The 18969-nt window shown below is 42.3% G+C and overlaps 1 protein-coding gene across 2 annotated transcripts in view; it reads left to right on the forward strand.

Moving 5' to 3' along the window:
* PTBP1 (polypyrimidine tract binding protein 1) overlaps positions 1–17845 on the forward strand; it is a 25732-nt gene extending 7887 nt beyond the window's left edge. The window contains exons 2-14 of one of the 2 annotated variants that reach the window (XM_010162063.2): positions 3053–3128; positions 4139–4311; positions 5069–5215; positions 6454–6624; positions 7389–7499; positions 7853–8027; positions 8639–8716; positions 10030–10178; positions 12904–12937; positions 13456–13548; positions 13927–14143; positions 14334–14411; positions 14812–17845. In XM_010162063.2, coding sequence (XP_010160365.2) covers positions 3104–3128; positions 4139–4311; positions 5069–5215; positions 6454–6624; positions 7389–7499; positions 7853–8027; positions 8639–8716; positions 10030–10178; positions 12904–12937; positions 13456–13548; positions 13927–14143; positions 14334–14411; positions 14812–14944 — 1584 coding nt within the window. In that variant the 5' untranslated portion in view covers positions 3053–3103 and the 3' untranslated portion in view covers positions 14945–17845. Of the gene's footprint in view, positions 1–3052; positions 3132–4132; positions 4312–5068; positions 5216–6453; positions 6625–7388; positions 7500–7852; positions 8028–8638; positions 8717–10029; positions 10183–12903; positions 12938–13455; positions 13549–13926; positions 14144–14333; positions 14412–14811 lie in introns of those variants that run through there. The other variant, XM_029083512.1, reaches the window with a different exon arrangement.
* Positions 17846–18969: the final 1124 nt, after the last annotated feature.

Here is an 18969-nt window from a genome sequence, read left to right on the forward strand (position 1 = left end):
TTGTTTTCAATTTGCCTCAGGTTAGATCATTCCAAAAAGCAACCATCAATAGAGATTTCTTGTGGTTATCTGGGATAACCACAACAGGGATGGAGAAAGAACAAATGCTGGTGTAAAGTCGTAGTTGATGCAACTCCTTTCTGTTGGAGGGAGCTTGGCAGCACGGTCTGTACCCACGCGTGGGGGATGCTCCTCTCGCTTTGTACTTACTCTTTGTTTTATTAAAGAGAGTCTGTGTGGAATAATCTGGGTATAACCCTTCGGAGCTACATATGTACTGTCTGTAAACTTCCTTGTGTAGAGAAAAGACCTTGGAATAATTGCAGTTTTCCAACTGCTGCAGTCTTCCCTCTTCCTTTGCATGTACTTCCAGCTGGGAAGCTTACAAATTGACTGCTGCTTCTTTTGATGTCAAACAATCATCCCCCTCTGCCTCCTGGCTCTGGTCACAGCGGGCACCTAGACCCTCTCCAAGATAAGAGGGGAGTGGAGTTGAAATTGCTCTTTCATTAAAGAAACATCAACATGTGGAAACCAGCAGCAGTGAGCATTCCTTGTCAAAGTGCCCTGCAAGTAAATTTTTCAAATATGTGAGAAAATGTTTATTTTAAACAAGCTATTAGGAAAGTTAAATTCAGGGAATTTAAATTCTTTCCATAATAGTATAAATGTTTGTTTTTCCAGTTTATAGTTTCCTAGTGTTGCCTCCATGAGAGCCAAATATGTGGCTTGTTCTCCAGGCGTTTCCATGATGGATTGCACAGACACATTGATTCATCCTGGGAGCTGGAGTTCTGTGTGTGCAGAAAGTTACAAGTTGTTATTTCAGAAGAGTTTTTTTTAAACACTTCAAGGTCCATCAGGGCCTGGTGCAGGGAGGGGTTTCATGGACCCAGTAAACCCTTGTCTGTGTTGGTAGGGCTTTGGTTTGCTGGTGGGTGGTTCTTGGGAATAGCTGCTGGTGTATCCCAGACCACAGAAGATAACTCTGTACCTGGTGTTTGCAGGGGTTCAGGCACAAAAACTCTGTTTTTACAATAAACTGGTGCATTATTTTAGCCTTGGAATGATGCATTAATTTGAGTCATCAAAAGGATGGGATCACAGTCTAATATAATAGCCTCCCAGACTAGCTTGCCTCTCACTGTACTCAGGAATCCAGGTGCTAATTAGAACAGCTGTTAAAAGGCCTATTCCTAATTACTACACCCTGTAGAAGAAGGAGACCTCGCTGGGTGCCCGTAGCCTTTGTGGAACCTGGTCAGTGCTTGCAGGTGACCAGCAGCAGCACATGAGCCGCAGTTTTGGGTTTGGAACTTGGCCTGACTCCTTGTATTCAGCACATCAAAGTCCTTGAGCACGTCTTTGAAGAGCTGGCAGTGAGCAGTCAAACAAGAAATACAAGATTTGAGGGGGAAAGGAAAAAACAACCCCAAAGCTGTGTCTGTAATTTGGCGTTCTGGGGCTCCTCTGTGACCTACTTTTCCAACCTCATTGCTGGGGAAGTGAGCAGAGGAGCTTTTGTTGTCGTGCAGATCCTGTTTCTGCAGGTGCCACCAGATCTAGGGCAGGGTGGGAGATCGAGTTTCTGGTGGCCACAGTGTGCAGCAGGGTATGTTTCCATCCAGAGGGCTGGGAGTTAGCCAAGGCAGGGATGAGCTCTGTTCTTCTCCTGTGCAGGAAAGCTTTTTAGTGTGGCATTTCTGTGGAAGAGTAATGTAGGAAATGATGAGAAAGTGATTTTATGTTTTAGATTTCTATTACCATGTTTGCTCACAGTTTACAGTAGGATTTGAGGTCTTCTGTGTAATGTCTTTGAAATTAAGCCATACTGATTTTAAGCTGTATTATCTATATAAGTATAGATTGTGCTAAGAAGTAATTTGTAGTCTTGTTTGCTTTTGTCTTAGTAGTGTTTTTCTTAGGTTAAAGTAGTCGTGGTCAGTTGAGGTAATTTGGGTGACTTTACAGGGAATGCTGTGATGAATTGAAGCACGTACATGTGACTTTCCAGGGAATGAATTGAAGCACATACATTGCAGGCAGTAATCTGTCCCATCGATCTGCTCAGCTTTGTTTGCAGGGAAGGGGGAAGTGCCAGGCTCTTGCAGTTCAGTGACTTCATGCAAAGAGATGGAATTATACCTACAGCTGCTAAAGAGCCTAGAATAAAAGCATTTCTGTGGTTCTGCAGTACCAGTTTGTTTCAGGAGTCTGATTCCAGTAGGAATTTGGTTTAGAATTTTTTGTCCAGTATTTTCCTTTTCCACAGAGGTGAAATGCACAGTGCTGCAGTAAGAAAAACCCCAGAACCAAGATGTTGGGATGTGCTGTGCGACTCACAGCTTGTTGTTTTGCAAGGAGCCACGTTGACTGATGTAGAACAACTCCTGGTGCGAAGGGCAGTGGAGGGTGGGACTGCAAAGATTTTGTACATGTGATAATTGGGTTTCTCTGCTTCAGGTCTCGATTTCTCCAAGTTGCATCTTCTGCTTGTCACTGGAAAATACACATCTTTGGTTCATAATTGCCAGGTCACACACACTTACAGATTTGGCCAGTTTCTGATAACTTGTCTTTTGCTTAAGGATTCCTTACTCCTGGTAACCCACAGTGAAATAATCTCTGTCCTCTTGGCGAGTGCCAGGAGCTCTGTCTGTTTTGCTGTTCCCCATCAGCTACAGTGTGGTTCTGAATGAAAATCTTGTCTGATATGAGCAGTCAGAGATCTCTTGTGTTAGCTGCAGTACAAGGATGTAAATATCAACGCTGCATTAGTGGCTTCAGACAGTTCAGCAATGCTTCATCTCCTACAATTCCTAATGCTCAGCTGAAAAGGGATACTGGGTAGTGCTGCTCAATTACTAAACTGGATCTTGCTTATATTTAATTTATGATGGAGGTGAGGTTCACTGCCTGCTGTTGGTATATTTTCACTTACACTTCTCTTCAGCTTCTCTGTACCTTAATCTTAATTGTTCTGCTTTAGGAGTACCTGAATAGAGTTTGGTTAAAAATGCTGTCAGTTTACCTTTCGTCTTTTCTTTTCCAGCGGGGATCTGACGAGCTTTTCTCTACTTGTGTTACTAACGGACCCTTTATCATGAGCAGCAACTCTTCTTCTGCAGGTAATATTGCCTATAAAAAAGAATAGCAATTGATAAGCATTGCAAATACTGTGAGGAGTATTTCCCACTTGTTCTTAATTTTAAAATCTCTTCCATAATAAGTACTAAAAATCTCTTTCTTTTAGTACTTATTAGGCCTTTTGTAGGACAGTGCAAAATAGTAATAAACTTCTGCCCTGTACCCTTAAAAGGTTGTTAGACTGAATAAAATTGTTGCGGGAGAGTTACTAAAATGATTTTACAGAATTAGAACATGCAGGTTTTGCTGTAAACTGTAACATTTAAAGCACAATTGTATTTCATGTAGGGATATTTTGGCTGTTATGTAGTAGTTTGCTGCTGTTTGGGAGTCTTACACCATCTAGAGGTCAGTAATCCCACCCAAGACAGGATCCTTGGGTGCTCAGGCCAGAATTTTGCCCTCTGTGTTTGTTGGTACCTTGAACTGTCTCACTTGGAGCTACCATTGTCTTTTGAGTCCTTTCACATTCTGCCTGTGGCCTCCCTGCCAGCCTGTGTCAGCTTGTGTCTTTGGTGTTGTGCTGCTCACAGTCTTGGCCACATCTATAATCCAGCTGATCTAAAATTACATGTTGGTTCATGGTTGTTCTAATATCACTTGCTTTAAGATGTTCCCTCCAACCTGCTTGATTGCCAGCAATACCAGTCAAAGTGGAAAGGAATAAAGCAGCCACCTAGAATTAGTGGCTCACACCTACACAAAGTAGAAAGGTTGGGTGGGTGTGTGCTGTCAACAAGCTGTCAAATGGCCACTGGAGAGTTGAGTGCATTGCAGTGACATTCAGCTGGGTCACTTCCATCATGTAATTGGAAAAAAAAAGAAGTGTAAAACCACGTGTCTTCAGACTCTAGTTAAATTAGACTGTGGAATTTCTCTGTAATAGAGAGTAATAACTGGCTGGGGAGTGCAAACTGTATGTCAGAAGTTGTAAGTGTGCATCTGTCCTTTCAAACCCACTCTAATGAGCAGGAACTCTTGCTTTTTACAGCTAATGGAAACGACAGCAAAAAATTCAAAGGCGACAGTAGAAGTGCTGGGGTCCCATCCAGAGTAATCCACGTCCGTAAGCTCCCCAGTGATGTCACGGAGGCAGAGGTCATTTCTTTGGGCTTACCTTTTGGCAAGGTCACCAATCTTCTCATGTTGAAAGGAAAAAATCAGGTATTGTCTCTCTTAATTGAAAGCAGGGATTATGTCAAAGGCTTGATGAGTTTGTCATCAGTAAGCCAGATCCAAGGTGTTTAAACTACTGTCATGCATTGAGGGTCAATAACTTCTGCATACTATTATTTTAGTTTTCCATGATTATCCCATGAGCTGTGGAAAATACTATTTTCAGGCTGTATAAAGAGCTAATTATAGATTGTTACTTATAATTAGCATTATGCCTGGTTTTTAAATTACAGGCCAGGTAAATTATTTGGACAGCAGTGACATGAGTTGGCCTTTTTCACTCAAGCTGGCTTGACAGTTGAGTAACCACCAGTGTAACTTTGTGTATTAAGGACACCTTTCCTGATACAATCAATTTGCTGGGTAAAGCTAAAACACTCTTGGGTAATGCAGAAGTTGTGCACTAATTTGGTAACTAAAATTGTCTTACAAATTAAGGAGTAAAAAGTAAGGCAACTTTAATCATATTGCGTGGTGTGATTATGTGTAAGTACTTAATGTAAATGACTTGCTACAATCCCTTGTGGTTTTCTTCTGGAGTAGGGAAGACAATAAAGGTCCAGAGCAGTGAGTGGGCTTACTGCTCTGTAGAGAAGTGTGGGAAGTTTAATATGATAAACTCTAGGAGCCTGTAAGCTACTCCTGAGGTTATCAGTCACGTCATGCTGCTGTTGAGCGTTACTGCTGTTGTTGTGTGAGCTGCTTTGATATCACAGCAACGTTGGGTTTGACTTCTTCTGTGCAGGCTTTCATAGAAATGAATACGGAGGAGGCAGCCAACACCATGGTAAACTACTACACCACAGTCACTCCAGTGCTCCGGAGCCAGCCCATCTACATTCAGTTCTCCAACCACAAGGAGCTTAAGACAGACAACTCTCCAAACCAAGCAGTTAGTTGTTTTTTTTTCTTTACGTTGCCATACTGGTGGGAGGGACAGACAGTTCTCTGCTGCTGTTATGATTTGTGCTGCTGATATAGGGAGGGGTTTGAGATTTGGTTTAACTATCAGAGTGCTGAACAGAACATGCTAGCTTGTAGCTGATGGAATAAGGGCTCCTGTACTGGCTTTTGTCCACAGTCTCAGCAGCCTGTGAAATGAGCTGCTAAAACTGCCTTAATGTCAGGGGAAGAACATGCACAGTGAGTGAGAAGTGGTGTGTTAGAATTCTTTAGCTAAAACAGTAACTGAACACCTCTCGGAAGACTTGATTAACGTCTAGTGGTTTAGGATGTTTGTTTCTAATATTTGAAAGATTTATATAAAATGAAGCTTCGATGGGGGAAAACTTGGGTCTGCAGTAGAGGGCAATCTCCTGCTGGTAAGTGCTGACTCTGAGGCAGGCAGCACTTGAGTGCAGCAGTTCGTAAGGCTTTGGGCTGTCTAGAGTTTCTGTGCAAGATACGCTCTGCCTAGGGTGAAAAGTTCCCTTTTTCAGCTCAACTGCTCTTGGCAATCTTTCAGGACAGGAACCCTGGGAAGAAGTTCAAGTTACTTGTGCCTCCTTATCAGGGATGGCTGCCGAGTATGTCCAGTTTGCCTCCTCTCGCTTTTCAGGCTGACTTTCCTCAGGATCAGAGCATCTAATGCTGTGCAGATGAGATGCTGCTGTTCGGTGCATCTAACAGAGCCAGAGTCTGATGCACGACAGTGAGAACATCGTAATGTCACATGTGTGAGGGGATTCTGAAGGAAAACTCCAAGTCAGTTTTCACTCCTGGATCCCTAGAGCAGATGTGCATTAATCTTTCAGTCTGGTCAGCTTCTGTAGTGTTCTAGAGATGGTGTTTCACCCCAGAAGAGCCTGGTTTTTCCTTTTTTCTAAACAATGGGATAATTTTGCTGCATCAGTAGGTGCTGAGCAAGGTTCTAGCAGTAGCATAAGTACTTCATATTTTATTTAGTTAGTATTTTTGCATTGCTCTTACTGACTGGAGTGGTCTGTATTGTCCAAGTTTAAAGTGTGCTAAAGTCACTGCACCCCCAACCTTCGGAACAGTAAACTGCTTCCTGTTGTTCTGCTGACTGTTGAGTTCTGCTGGTAGTTTGCAGATAGGAAGCTGAAGAAAAGCTGAATGTGTTTTTTTGCAAGCAGAAGTGTTGGTCTAACAGAAGGTTTGGTTCTGCAGCGTGCCCAAGCAGCTCTGCAAGCGGTGAATTCTGTGCAGTCGGGAAACCTGGCGCTGTCGGCCTCTGCGGCAGCAGTAGATGCAGGAATGGCGATGGCTGGCCAGAGCCCTGTCCTGAGGATCATTGTTGAGAATCTCTTCTATCCTGTCACTCTAGATGTTCTCCATCAGGTAAAACGTATTGCCGCAACTTCTTGAGGATTACGCTGGAGGAAGGGGTAGCAACAAATAGGGAATTGTATTTGCACTGTCTGTGTTCTACCAGCATGTGGTTTTTCATTTGTATAATTCAAGTTCTGAACATAACTGTCAAATTTCTACTTTCTGGAGACTCTGACACCTACACAAGATTCTTCTATTTTTGGTCCCAATCTGGCCAGACTTTAATTTCCAGAGATTTGATTGCTGGTCCATTTTAATTGCATTACAGTCTGGTACAGTGCAAGGGACAAATATTTATGTTTTCAAGACAGCACTTTCAGCAGAAGGAGCTGCTGTGTCCTTGTGGAGTATAGAGGGAAGCAAATACATTGTCCAGGAGCCACCGAGGCAGTAGCCTGTTTGGAAGGTTCCTGCTATCTGCTGTGGTTGCTTAACTTAATCTTCATGTTTGAAATGCAGGCTTGACTGCATTTAAGAATCGCTGAAATTCTTGGAAAAGTTCCAGTTTGTGAAGGTGTATGTGAATCTTACTGTGTAAGAATTCATAACAAACAAGAAGTTAATTAAGGGGGCAGTTCAGTCACCCTGATGTTTTTCTAGTCTGATGCCATGATGCAAGTTAACCACCACCCGTGGTGTAGTTTAAAACCTTAATTTTTTTTTTAAGTTGGAAAGCTAACAATGTGAAGGGATAGCTTTCCTAATAATGGGGATCAATATGAAATTAACTTACTGGAAATGAGATAACAAAGTATGCAACTATTATCTTGCAGATTTTTTCCAAATTTGGTACAGTCTTGAAAATAATCACATTCACGAAGAACAACCAGTTTCAGGCCCTGTTACAATACGCTGACCCAGTGAGCGCTCAGCATGCCAAGCTGGTGAGTAGTGTGCTTGCAGTGCTGAACACCTGAGTTATTTTAACTTTTAGGCTTGCTTTTATTAATGCAGAATCAATGTTAAAAGTTGGCCTTCTGGAGTGTTTGGTGGTGATATTGGGTTTTTGTGAGCATTGCCCTCGTGGCAGATCCCACGTGTGAGTGGGAGGGAATTTCCTGACCAGGAGCAGCGCAGCTGAGGTGGGTGAGCACTGGGGGGGATGAAATGAGGCAGCACTTTCTCTTTTCTGAAGGTACACGTACCTGGGGTGATGTAACACCTTCTCTTCAGAGATTTGTTGCTGTGATCTTGGTAGAAATGCATCTCGGGTGAAGAATGGTTTGTTTCCTTGCAGTCTTTAGATGGACAGAATATCTACAACGCCTGCTGTACGCTGCGCATCGATTTCTCAAAGCTCACGAGTCTCAATGTCAAATACAATAACGATAAGAGCAGAGATTACACACGACCAGACCTACCTTCTGGGGATAACCAGCCCTCTCTTGATCAGACCATGGCAGCTGCTTTTGGTGAGAATTACAAGTGTAACTCAGTTTGGTCAGTTGGGGATGGGAGTGCCAAACCTAGTGTATTGGGTCATACAAAATTTTGGAATACAGTGGGACTAATGAGGAAAATTTGTGAACTGCTGAGTCAGACTAGTGCAAAATACTAGTGGGACCATAAGGATGTGGTGCATACTACTACTGTGAAAGCCCCTCTCCATTTGGGTGAGGGTTGGGTGAGGTGTTCCAGCTGTCTGTGCTCCTAGTGCCATCTGCTGTTTTGCCAACAGTGTGGGATTGGTGATAATTTGGGGTGTTGTAACCTTTACTTTGAAAATTACGTTGTTGTTGGACAGTTATGGGAGCTACCAGCTTGTATTCTGGTCAACAGCTAATATATATTATATATATAATATTCTAATAGCTGTTTCAGAACAGCAGAGTTAGAGGAGGAAGTTTTTGTAATTTATTGGAAGCTCAGTGTTACATTAGAGGCATTTTTTAATTACTGTTCATGTTTTAGAGTTTAGCTTTCAACTAAATGCTTATGTTGAAGGCAAGGTCAAGACATTCCAGCTAAGTTTAGAGTTTTCTTGCTATTGGGTATCTTTGTATAATGTGTATGTCTTTCCCAGGTGCCCCAGGAATAATCTCTGCTTCTCCATATGCAGGAGCTGGCTTTCCTCCTGCCTTTGCAATTCCTCAGGCTGCAGGTACTGTATTTCGTAAGTTGAAATTTTATATAGGTTTTCTGTTGCTGAAGGATCTTGATGTCTTAAAGCTAAGTAGTGACATTTTTGTTGGGGTTAGTCACATAAATTCTAAATGCTGGCATTTAGGCACAGAAGGGAATGGTGTTTCAGTACGTGATCTCAGCTAGGGATGTGAGTGTGCAGCTGTAGCATCTCTGGTGAAGCAATATCCCAGTGATGAGGGAAATAGGAGTAGCAGGATGGGAGAGGCAGTGAAGGCAGTATTTAAAATAATTGGAAGAGATAGGGAGGAGATCAGACTTCTTGTATTGATTTCCTCATGTGGTTGCAGACGCTGGGAAATCACTTTGACAGCTGTAAATGTGGTCAGAAGCAAGGAATCTTTGTCCATTTTTTTCCTAAATATTTTGAGTAAAGCTGTTATTTAAACATGACCTAATTACATCCCCTGTTACAGTTGCACTGTGAAGTTTGCAGCTCCTATTGTAGGTAACAAGTTATTGCTACTTCCAGAAGTGACCTCGTGTCTGGGATTAAAGACTTTGGTTTTAGGTGCTAAATACACTCATTGGGGGTGCTAGACTAAACAATCGCTGTTTTTCATAACAAGTGATGTTGACTTTCTTGTAACTCAGTGGAATTTCCTTGCTTGTGACAAACAAACACAGATGGAGCTGTTGAACCTGTAATGTTTTGTTAATATCCCATCCCATAGACAATGCCACTTTGGGAAGTGATTTCATTGAATTGATTACTAGCAATTGTTTCTTGAGCTCTGAAGCTCTCCCCTTTGGAGGGCTGATGCAGTGAGATGCCAGCTGTTAACTGTGAGCAGCCTAGAAAAAAAGCCTGTAAATAAAACTTTAAAGTTTCTCCATTCAAGAAGAGATGGGCTGATGGTAGCCACCAGCTCTGATTGCTACATGCATGGTTAAGGAACAAAGCGTTTTTGGCATGCACCGGTTGGAAAGACCCTTACAAATGCACTGTTTGTACCTTTCCTGCACCAGCAGAGCTGAGGCTTTGTGCTGATTCCGCTTCTTGTGAAACATGCAAAATATTGTAGTCAACAAGATAGTGCTGAGAGGCACCTGTTAAGCACCAGGCACTGCAAGAGCAAATACTCTTAGAAATAGAACATTTCCTGCAGCACCAGAATTGGAGGCTCCTGTTGCTCTCAAATCCATGGTCACTGTGTTTGGAATGGTTACTTGCATGTTACAGACGGTGTGCTGTTCTCCCTTCTGGTGCAGCAAATACACTAGAGTACGTGCTGTTAATTTCTTTACTGGTTAATATTCTTTAATTTCCAGGCCTGTCAGTTCCAAATGTTCATGGAGCTCTAGCTCCTTTGGCTATCCCATCAGCAGCAGCTGCAGCGGCTGCAGCAGGACGGATTGCCATTCCCGGCCTCACTGGGGCAGGGAACTCTGTTCTGCTGGTTAGCAATCTGAATCCTGAGGTTAGTGGAGTCCTAACTTTACTTTATTTTTTTTTCTCCTTCCTGTTACCTCTGCTTTCACTTTCTGAACACAGATTGTGCTGAAACTCATTGAAAGTGAAATCCTACTGTATCCTAAAGGAAACGGCAAAACTAGGAAAGCAGATGACGTGCTCTGCCAGCCCTAAAACTCAAAGCAGATCAGTACTCTAGTTGCTGAAGGGAAATGAGAAAGTCCATCTAAAGTTAAAATCTTGCTCTTCTTTGGTTCAAAACCAAGGATGCTGCCTGCCTGCTCTTGTCCCATAAAGACTACAATGCCTGTCCCTTCCTCCCTCTTTTATTTGGAGTCTCCCTGGCATTCCCATGGACTAGTGTCATTTGGGTCACAGAATAGTCATGTCCATTCTTTCTTTTCCTTAGCATGTTCTGGTTTTTAATACATTAATTCAGAACTACAGAGAGAGTTCATTCTGACCTTTGCTCTTTCTGTGTAGTGTCTGGACCCCTGCCAGCTTGACCCTGTACCTGTGCAGTGTTTCCTTTGCCATGTGCTTGCACATTTTCCCTTTCCAAGATTCCTGGAAGTTTCTCCTTAGCTAAACCCCTTAACAGCTCACAGTTTACATTTTCAATTCTACTTAACTTAGTGAGTTGAAATATTTGGGTTTCTTGAAAAAATAAAGTAAGTCATATTTGAACAAAAATGTTTTTTTAATGAAAGACAGCATCATAAGAGAATTTGATACGGGTATCTTGGATTTTTCTTCAGTCAGCTTTTGGCTCTTTGATGGATTGAAAGTGTAGAATCTTCTAGTGTGTGCAGTTTAGTATGATGAGTCTCTGCTGAAAAACACTTTAACTGGTGGGACTGTGCACACAAGTTAATACTACTTTGCAAAGCTATAAAACTTACCAGTGATGTCAGAGTAACCACAAAACCTCTTTTGCATCAAAGGAGAAGCCTGGATGTGATGAATAATCGAAATATCAAAATCTCTTGATGAGATGAACCAATTTAATCAGTGTTTCATACTCTTTATCTGTCATTACTATTTTCTCCAGGGCATGAAATAATGGCAGGGCCTGTGGCAGAGCTTTGGTTTGGATGAGTTGCTCTTTCAGCCTAGGAACTGCTCTGCCATTCCAGGAACTGTCATCTCTGGCTTGGTCCCACTGACTTGCCGTTCAAACAAAAGTCTTAAACATGAAGAGGTGGCATTGTGACCTCTGACCAGTGTGGTGCTGGCAAGTGTGTGTTTCTTGGGATGCTTTTGCATTGTCTGGGTGGCAGTGACAGGACCAAGGACTGTGCTGTACCCCTGTGTAATTTGCACGTGTTCTCAGCTCTCTGAGCAGCGTGCACAGTTCTTGTTTAAGTAGGAGCAAGCAGTTATTTCATGCCTTGTATTTTTTTTTTTGAGCTCTTCACTATCCATCCAGCTTATCTTTGGGCTAAGAGAGACTTTGATACTTGTACTGAAGCTGTGAACTAACAGACCTGAAACTTTTTCCATTGCCTGTATAATCAGTGTTGTAGAAACTTACCTGTGCCACAACCAGTTAGTTAAGAGACAGTATTTCTCTGGAGTGACTACTCTGCAGTAATGGGTAAGGTTTTTTCCAAATTTGAATCATGGAAACTGAAATTACTCCATTTTTTCCATTCTGTGATGAGTGGAAGAGGTCTGTGCATCTCAGCTGGCATTGACTTTTACTTTGAACGCAGAGTAGTGTCTGTGTGCAAAGTCAGTGTTGTCACTGGGAGCAGAGGTGCCCTTCCTGCCTCTCTGGATAAATAACAGCAGCTTTGGGTTTCTGCATCGTGAATCAAGCCAGGAAGATGGAAGGGAATAAACCTCTGTTGCAAATAAGGTACCAAGTTCCTTTAAAGCAAGTGCTTCTAGCAAACCTTTGAGGCTTTTTGTAGTGGCACAGCTGCTCGTCTGGATAATCTTTTGCTTTGAAGGCAGTGACTGGTATCGAAATTGGACTTCCCTTGTTTTGTTACAGCTAAGAATTACAATATTAATTGCTTCCCTAAAGCAGCAGATATAGCTGTGTTTGAATCGATCCATTAACTCATTTCTTCTAAGAAATTCTTGTAATTGGAGCAAATATTTTTAGTCAAATTTTAGGGCATGCCATTGCAATTTAATTCCATATTAAAGCCTGTAGAAGTCACTCTGTTGTGATACTGTCTCTTACTTCTTTGTATATCTTAAGTAAAAATGCCTTTTCTTTATCATTGTGTTCCACTAGGTAAAACCTATTAACTGTTTCTGTAAACAAGTTATTGTATGTAGAATTCTATAAATCTGACTGATGGAACACTACATATTTCCTTATGTATTTACTGACCTGTGTTTTTTGCTACTTTTTTCTTTTCTCCCCCATCCCTGAATTTTTTTTCTTCCCCTGATCCGGAATTTCTTTGCCAACTGACTGCACGGTACTTCTGCTTCCTGTTGTTGCTTGAAACAAAAAAAATAAAAACATTCCCCTTCCAAAAAAAACCAAAAACAAACACAAAACAAACAAAAAAAAAAAACCCTGCTCTTCGGAAACCAACCTGCCCTTCAATATTAACCATCTTGAAAACTTCATCATCCATCAACCAATTTCGCCATTTCCTGCGGGGACTCTGCCCTTCCTCGTTGTGGACGATTTGTGCAACCTCGCTCTCCCCTTCGATTCCTTACCTCTTCCCTGTCCCTCCGCTGCCTTGCTCTGCTGTTCTCTAAAGAGAGTTACACCCCAATGCCTCTTTATTCTTTTCGGTATGTTATTATTCACACTTTTTATTACCTTGTTTTTCATTTATTTGAGATTTACTTTTTTTTTTTTTGATACTTCAAAAAATGTACAGTTTGCAGTTTGCCTTTTTTTTTTTTGAATGCATAATTTCATTTTTTACATTGTTTACTTAGTTTGCTATTTAATTTAGTTTGCCTTTATTTTGTGTTCAGTTATGCATGGTTTATTGCTTTGCATGTCTTTTATAAGAGTTTTAAATTGTGGTAGCATGCTAAATTGTCCAGTCTTCTGGCAGTAAGATTTTTTTGCTTTTTGCTGAAACCCAGTGTCTTTTCTTTAATGTATTGTTCCATTATTATTCTGCTATGTAAGAATTTTCCTTAATTAGAGCAGAATAAGTAACCATGGTTGGAATGAGATCAGTTCTGGTTGTGAATGAATGTTTTTGCTGTTGGATTGATGAGCTAATATTAAGTTGAATGAGACTTCATTTTTTTTTTTCCCCTACCTAAGACTATTCTTGTTTCCTCACTTTTTGAAGGAGTTTATGGTGATGTGCAGAGGGTGAAGATTTTATTTAATAAGAAAGAGAATGCCCTAGTTCAGATGGCTGATGGAAACCAGGCCCAGCTTGGTAAGCAAGCTTAAAAGTATCAGACTGTTAGCATTGAGAGACCTAATGGGTAATTAAAGCTTTAATATCAGTACTTTCTTCTCCTCCAAAAAAAAAAAAAAGACCCAAACCCTGAATGTGTCCAGGCACTTAATTGCTTGACTGCATGTGTAGCATGGATGTGGAGCAGCTCTGGAAAAATTATGGTTCTTTTGTGCAAGATAATGGAGAAGAGTAAAATAAATGATACAATAAGGCAGAGTAACAGTGGCTGTCGTGCAGTTCCTGGAGGACGTGGTATCTGCATAGAACTAGAAGGAAATTCTAGCTTTAATTTAAATGTCTGAACAAAACTGGAATACCACTGTGTGTAGTCAGTGCTGTCTTTAACCCTTGCAGCCATGAGCCATTTAAATGGTCAGAAGCTTCATGGGAAGCCAATCCGCATAACGTTGTCCAAGCATCAGACAGTGCAGCTTCCCCGCGAGGGACAGGAGGACCAGGGTCTGACTAAGGACTATGGAAATTCTCCTTTACATCGTTTCAAGAAACCAGGCTCCAAAAATTTCCAAAACATCTTTCCCCCTTCTGCCACTCTTCATCTGTCCAATATTGCGTGAGTATCCGTGTGCAGAGTTCCTGCATTGCTCACTATAAACATTTTTGCAAATATATATGAGTGAGAGCGGCTTGTTGGTGCTCAGTCCAAGAAGCTGATAGAGAATTTAGAAAAGGCTCTATGAGAATTGGTTTATAGAGATTTAGTCTGTAAATGTGCATTTGACTGGAAAAACTATTTGTTTCAGACCTTCAATAACTGAAGAAGACCTTAAGATGTTATTTTCAAGCAATGGCGGGATGGTCAAAGGATTCAAATTCTTCCAGTAAGTGTTTTCTCTTGCATCCTGTCCTCACACAGGGCTTTTCAGTGTGAGAAGGGCAGAAGTACTTAGTTCTGATCAAATTCCAACTTGGGCTAAATGAGAGGTGAGCAGAATCATCGCTAATGTAGTATTGGACTCTGGAATAAAGAATCCCAAAGTAATCCTGGGTGGAGTCCATGGTGGGTATGAGTTGAAGGAAGCTAAGGTAGCTGAGTGACAAGTTTGGATGTGTATGTTTATCATGTAGATATACTCTACCATGTATAAAGAAAATATATTGCAGTTACCTGAGTGGTTGACTTCCTGCTGGCCTCGAGTGCTAGATGAGAAAACTTGGATCAAGTTGGGGAAACGCTGCATACAGTGGTGCTGAATGTGAGTTACATTTCTCTCTTGTCAGGAAGGACCGTAAAATGGCTCTGATCCAGATGAGCTCTGTGGAAGAAGCCATTCAATCACTCATTGAGCTCCATAATCATGACCTGGGTGAGAATCATCACCTGCGTGTGTCCTTCTCAAAGTCCACCATCTAAAGCTTTGGGAGGCGCGAGACAAAATGGACTTGACTTCAAACCTCTTGGGTTCAGCCTTGACCTTGAAAGGCTGAGCTCTAGGGTTTCAACTTCCATCATTCCAGAAAAAAAAAAAAAGCCACTTTAAAAATGCAGCTGAAGTGACCTTAAAAGACCAGAGATTTTATTTTTTTAAAGAGAAATCAGTTTACCGGTTTTTAAAAAAGAAAAAAAATTAAATCTAATTCATATTGCTAACCTTGCGGTGATGGGTAACAATCCTGACTGTTCAAATAAAAATCACAAGTTCAAGTTTACACTTTGGAACCTGCTCTGGGAAATTCCCCTCCCCTCCTGCTCCTTCTCCCCCAAAAAGCAGATCCTAACAAGTTTTATCAGGTTTCACATCGATGCCTTTTTTATTTTCTTTACCCATCCATGCCTTGAAAGACCTAAAACCACTGTGTAAATTCACTTTAGCGCCTTTGAGTCAGGAGTTTGCAAAATGCACGGTGTATAGGAGCTCCCAACTCACGCAGCACAACAAAATAAGTTGCATTGATCCTACTTTAACTGTGCATCTGCTGTCCTGTGCCTTAGACCTCTGACTTCTTTGGGGAAAACATCTGAACTGCAGGGAGTGGATTGGGAGAGTTGAGGGGAATGAGTGAGCTCCGGCTGACTGGATCAGCTTGTGGTAGTGAAGGACAAGTGAAGCTGGCAAAGTGGATAAAGAAAATATCACGGGCTTTGACTCTTCAGGCAGTTGTATCCCACTGTCCATGAAATGTCTCGATCTGCATAGTATCATGTGTCTTCATGCCACTTTCCAATCTGCTTGTGGTTTATTGCCATCTGCAAACCCTCAAGTGGGAGTTCTTTAAGATCCTTTGTCTGTAACATCCAGACTAAGCAGAAAGGTCTGGGTGGGGAAGTGTTCCCAAGACCAAATCGCATTCCATTGTCAATAGCGAGTCCCTGGGCTCTGCCCTTCATCCAGAGACAAAATTCACCACTGGTGGACACTTGTGAAGACGAATCATTACGAGTTTGTCGAAATTGTGTGTGTGTGTATATATATATCTAAATACTTGGCTAGGATTTGAAGAATTATTGGATATCCCACGTCTAGAAAGGTGTTCATGTGAGTCACCTTTGTGCCCCTCATTTGAGATTAACAAGACCAGTGTAGCTCTGCCGTCATTCTTATAGCATGTCTTCAGCATTTGAGCTTTTTGTTTTAATTCTTGTATTATACTTTTTGATGCCGTTGCTGTCATCTGTGCCTAGCAATATTTCCAGTTGACCAAATATTCTAATCTCTTTATATGCAAAAGAAATAGTTTAAGTACCTTTTTATAGAATGATAAGATGGTATAAACGTAATCTAAATTTACTCCTTTGTGGTATTACCCTTGTATACTGTACTTTCTTATTTTATTTTTTTTTTTTGTAATTGAAACTATAGGGCAGGAATTTAGTTACCAGGCTGAGGTCATGACTGAGGATGAATAATGTAACAAAATCGATAAAACACGTTAAGCAAAGCAGACTTTTAAAGGAAAGTGTTGGAGATAACAAGCAAAACAGCTTGTGAATTGAAGTAAAAGGACCCAGGCTAAAGTTGTTTGGTTTTTTTTTTTTATGTTTTTAACCTATAAGCCCAGATCTTTTAAGTTATAGGAAGGGAATTTATTAAAAGTAGAATGCAGCAGATTGTTTTTTCCCAATGATACAACTTCTTTTTATTTTATTTTTTTTTCCTGGCTTACAACTCTTTCCCGGGCCATTCTGCCTTCTCTCTTGTGTAATCCGATGTTGCCTTACATTTCCCTCTTAACCTGCAACCTGTTCGGATGCAAAATAACAAGAATCTACTTTTTTTCAGGGTTTTTTCTGCAAATTGTGGACCAAAGTTTTGTTTTTTAATTGTCTTAGTGTCGCAAGTTACGATTTCCTTGCTTAGTGTGGGAGCTCTTGACTTGCCCAGCACTGAGTGTTTGGAAAAGTCTTAACTTTCCGTAGTTCCTCCCTGAACTCTTGAGGATGCGAATTACGCTGGAGAAGTGTGTGATGTCTGAGTGAGGGTTCAGCTTGGGTTGCTGGTGTGAGATGGGGAATCCCTGTCTGCCCCGGTCCTCGGCTGGTGGCTGAGGAGTGTGGAACCATCCCCAGTGGAAGAGCTGAGGAGGGGACGCTGGTTTCCGTTACCCCTCAGTCTGGTTAACGAAGCCTCGTCGTCTGCCTCTCAGGAGAGCTCTGTGTTTCCTTGCCAGCATCTTGGGTTCGGGAGGTGAGTTCAGGTCTCTGTAGGTTTCAGCTAGAGTTAGCGTGCTCATCTCCCTCCCCAAGTGAAACCTCCGCTCCTCCTGCAGCCGGGGAGCGCTGGCCCTTGGGCTGCTGCTCCTGCTCCAGCGTGAGGATCCACGCGCAACCCAAGGGGAACAGCTGTGGTTTGACTCTTAAATCCATTCAATCAACCTCACCCGCGACACTGGGAAGAGGCGTAAGTGGAACGAAACCTGTCTGGTGGCCTTTACCATTGATTTGGTCAACCCACAGGCTCGATCTATTTTGCAAAGTGCAAACAAATGACCCGGGGTGACCCCGGAGCCCAGGCAATTGTGGGGTGTTTTTTTTTTCCTTTGGATCCCTGTGTTTGCATGTAAAGAATGTGAGTAACAAAAGGGTGTACATATTTATAATTTTTTTATACCTGTTGTAAGACATGAGGGGGCAGCAAAACCCAGTTTTTTTATGGTGAACAGATGTATTGTATATTTTGATAACAGCTATTCCAGGTTCAGTATTGTGGAAGGTGGGGTGGGGAGGGTAAGCATACACAACATCCGAATTCCATTGCCTCTTTCAAAGAATGTTTGTAATGCAAAAAGAAATGAAATTAAAACTATTTTATAACAACCTTTGTACCTTTCTGTAGCTCCATTATTTACTGTTCAGATTGTAGAAAGCAGTTATTGGCCAGTCTGTACTTGTGCTTTCAATAAATTTCTTCTGTATTCTTTGCTTCTGATTTTCCTATCTTTTTATTGTGCCTATTTTGCTTCTGATTTTTCCTTCTAATATAATTTCAGCTGCCTCATTTTGTGTAACTTTGACTCCTCACACACCTCTGGCCTGGAGCAACGTTTGTCCCTGTTGGGATCTGTGCGGAGCGAGGGGTGCTGAGCCCAGGCTGTCCCCCGCTGCTGGGGGAGGTTCAGAGGTGTGAGGTTGTGGGGCCTTCACTGATGCTCTGCCTTTGTCACACTCCAACACTTGTTTTTGGTTTTTTTTACTTCATGTTCCTAAACTTTCCATATGTTCCAGCTAATACCCATGAAATAACCCCCTCTCCAGTCAAACACATTATACTCTCTGTAGTTTTGTGCTTTAGATGTCGGGACTTGCTGGCTGGCTGGGGTTAGTCTGGTGTCACAGCCCCTGGGAGCAGATCCCTGTGGGAGCTCCTGGAGAAGGATTCTTCCTGTCCCTGTGGGCTCCTCTCATGGGTTGGGCACATGGGGGTGCAGATCAGCCCCCCCCCAGGGAGGGGGGTTTTTTGTTGGAGGTATCTGTTTTCTCACCTGTGTCCTCAGCTCCTTTCCAAAAGTAAATGTTCCCTGATGTGGATCTCGACCAGTGCACTCAGAGGCAGAGCTGGGACCTCCCTGAGCTTTCTTGGGAAGGGGAGCTGGGGACCAGGGAAAGGGCAAAGAGCTCTTGGGAGTGGGAACGTTGGCTGCACAGGTCCCTTGGGTGGGAGGGATGGGGTACAGTGGAAGCCAGTGCCCTGTGCCTGTTGTTTTGGGAGCTGCCAGCCTCGAAGGAAATGAGGGGTGCAGCACCCCAGTGCCCTCCCTCACCCCTCTGAGCTGGGGACACTGGTGCACATGAGGAGCATGCGGTGTTTTAGGAACAGCAAGAATAAAGGATTGAACTGTTGCTCCTCTGGCTCTGCACTTTTCCATCCCTTTCCCACATCCCTTTGTGTGGAGCACGTTGGCATCGGACACGAGGTTATTTCATGGCAGCCGGGGACCCAC

This window comes from Antrostomus carolinensis, unplaced genomic scaffold (genome assembly GCF_000700745.2).
Source record: "Antrostomus carolinensis isolate BGI_N321 unplaced genomic scaffold, ASM70074v2 scaffold1592, whole genome shotgun sequence".
NCBI classification, from domain to species: domain Eukaryota; kingdom Metazoa; phylum Chordata; class Aves; order Caprimulgiformes; family Caprimulgidae; genus Antrostomus; species Antrostomus carolinensis.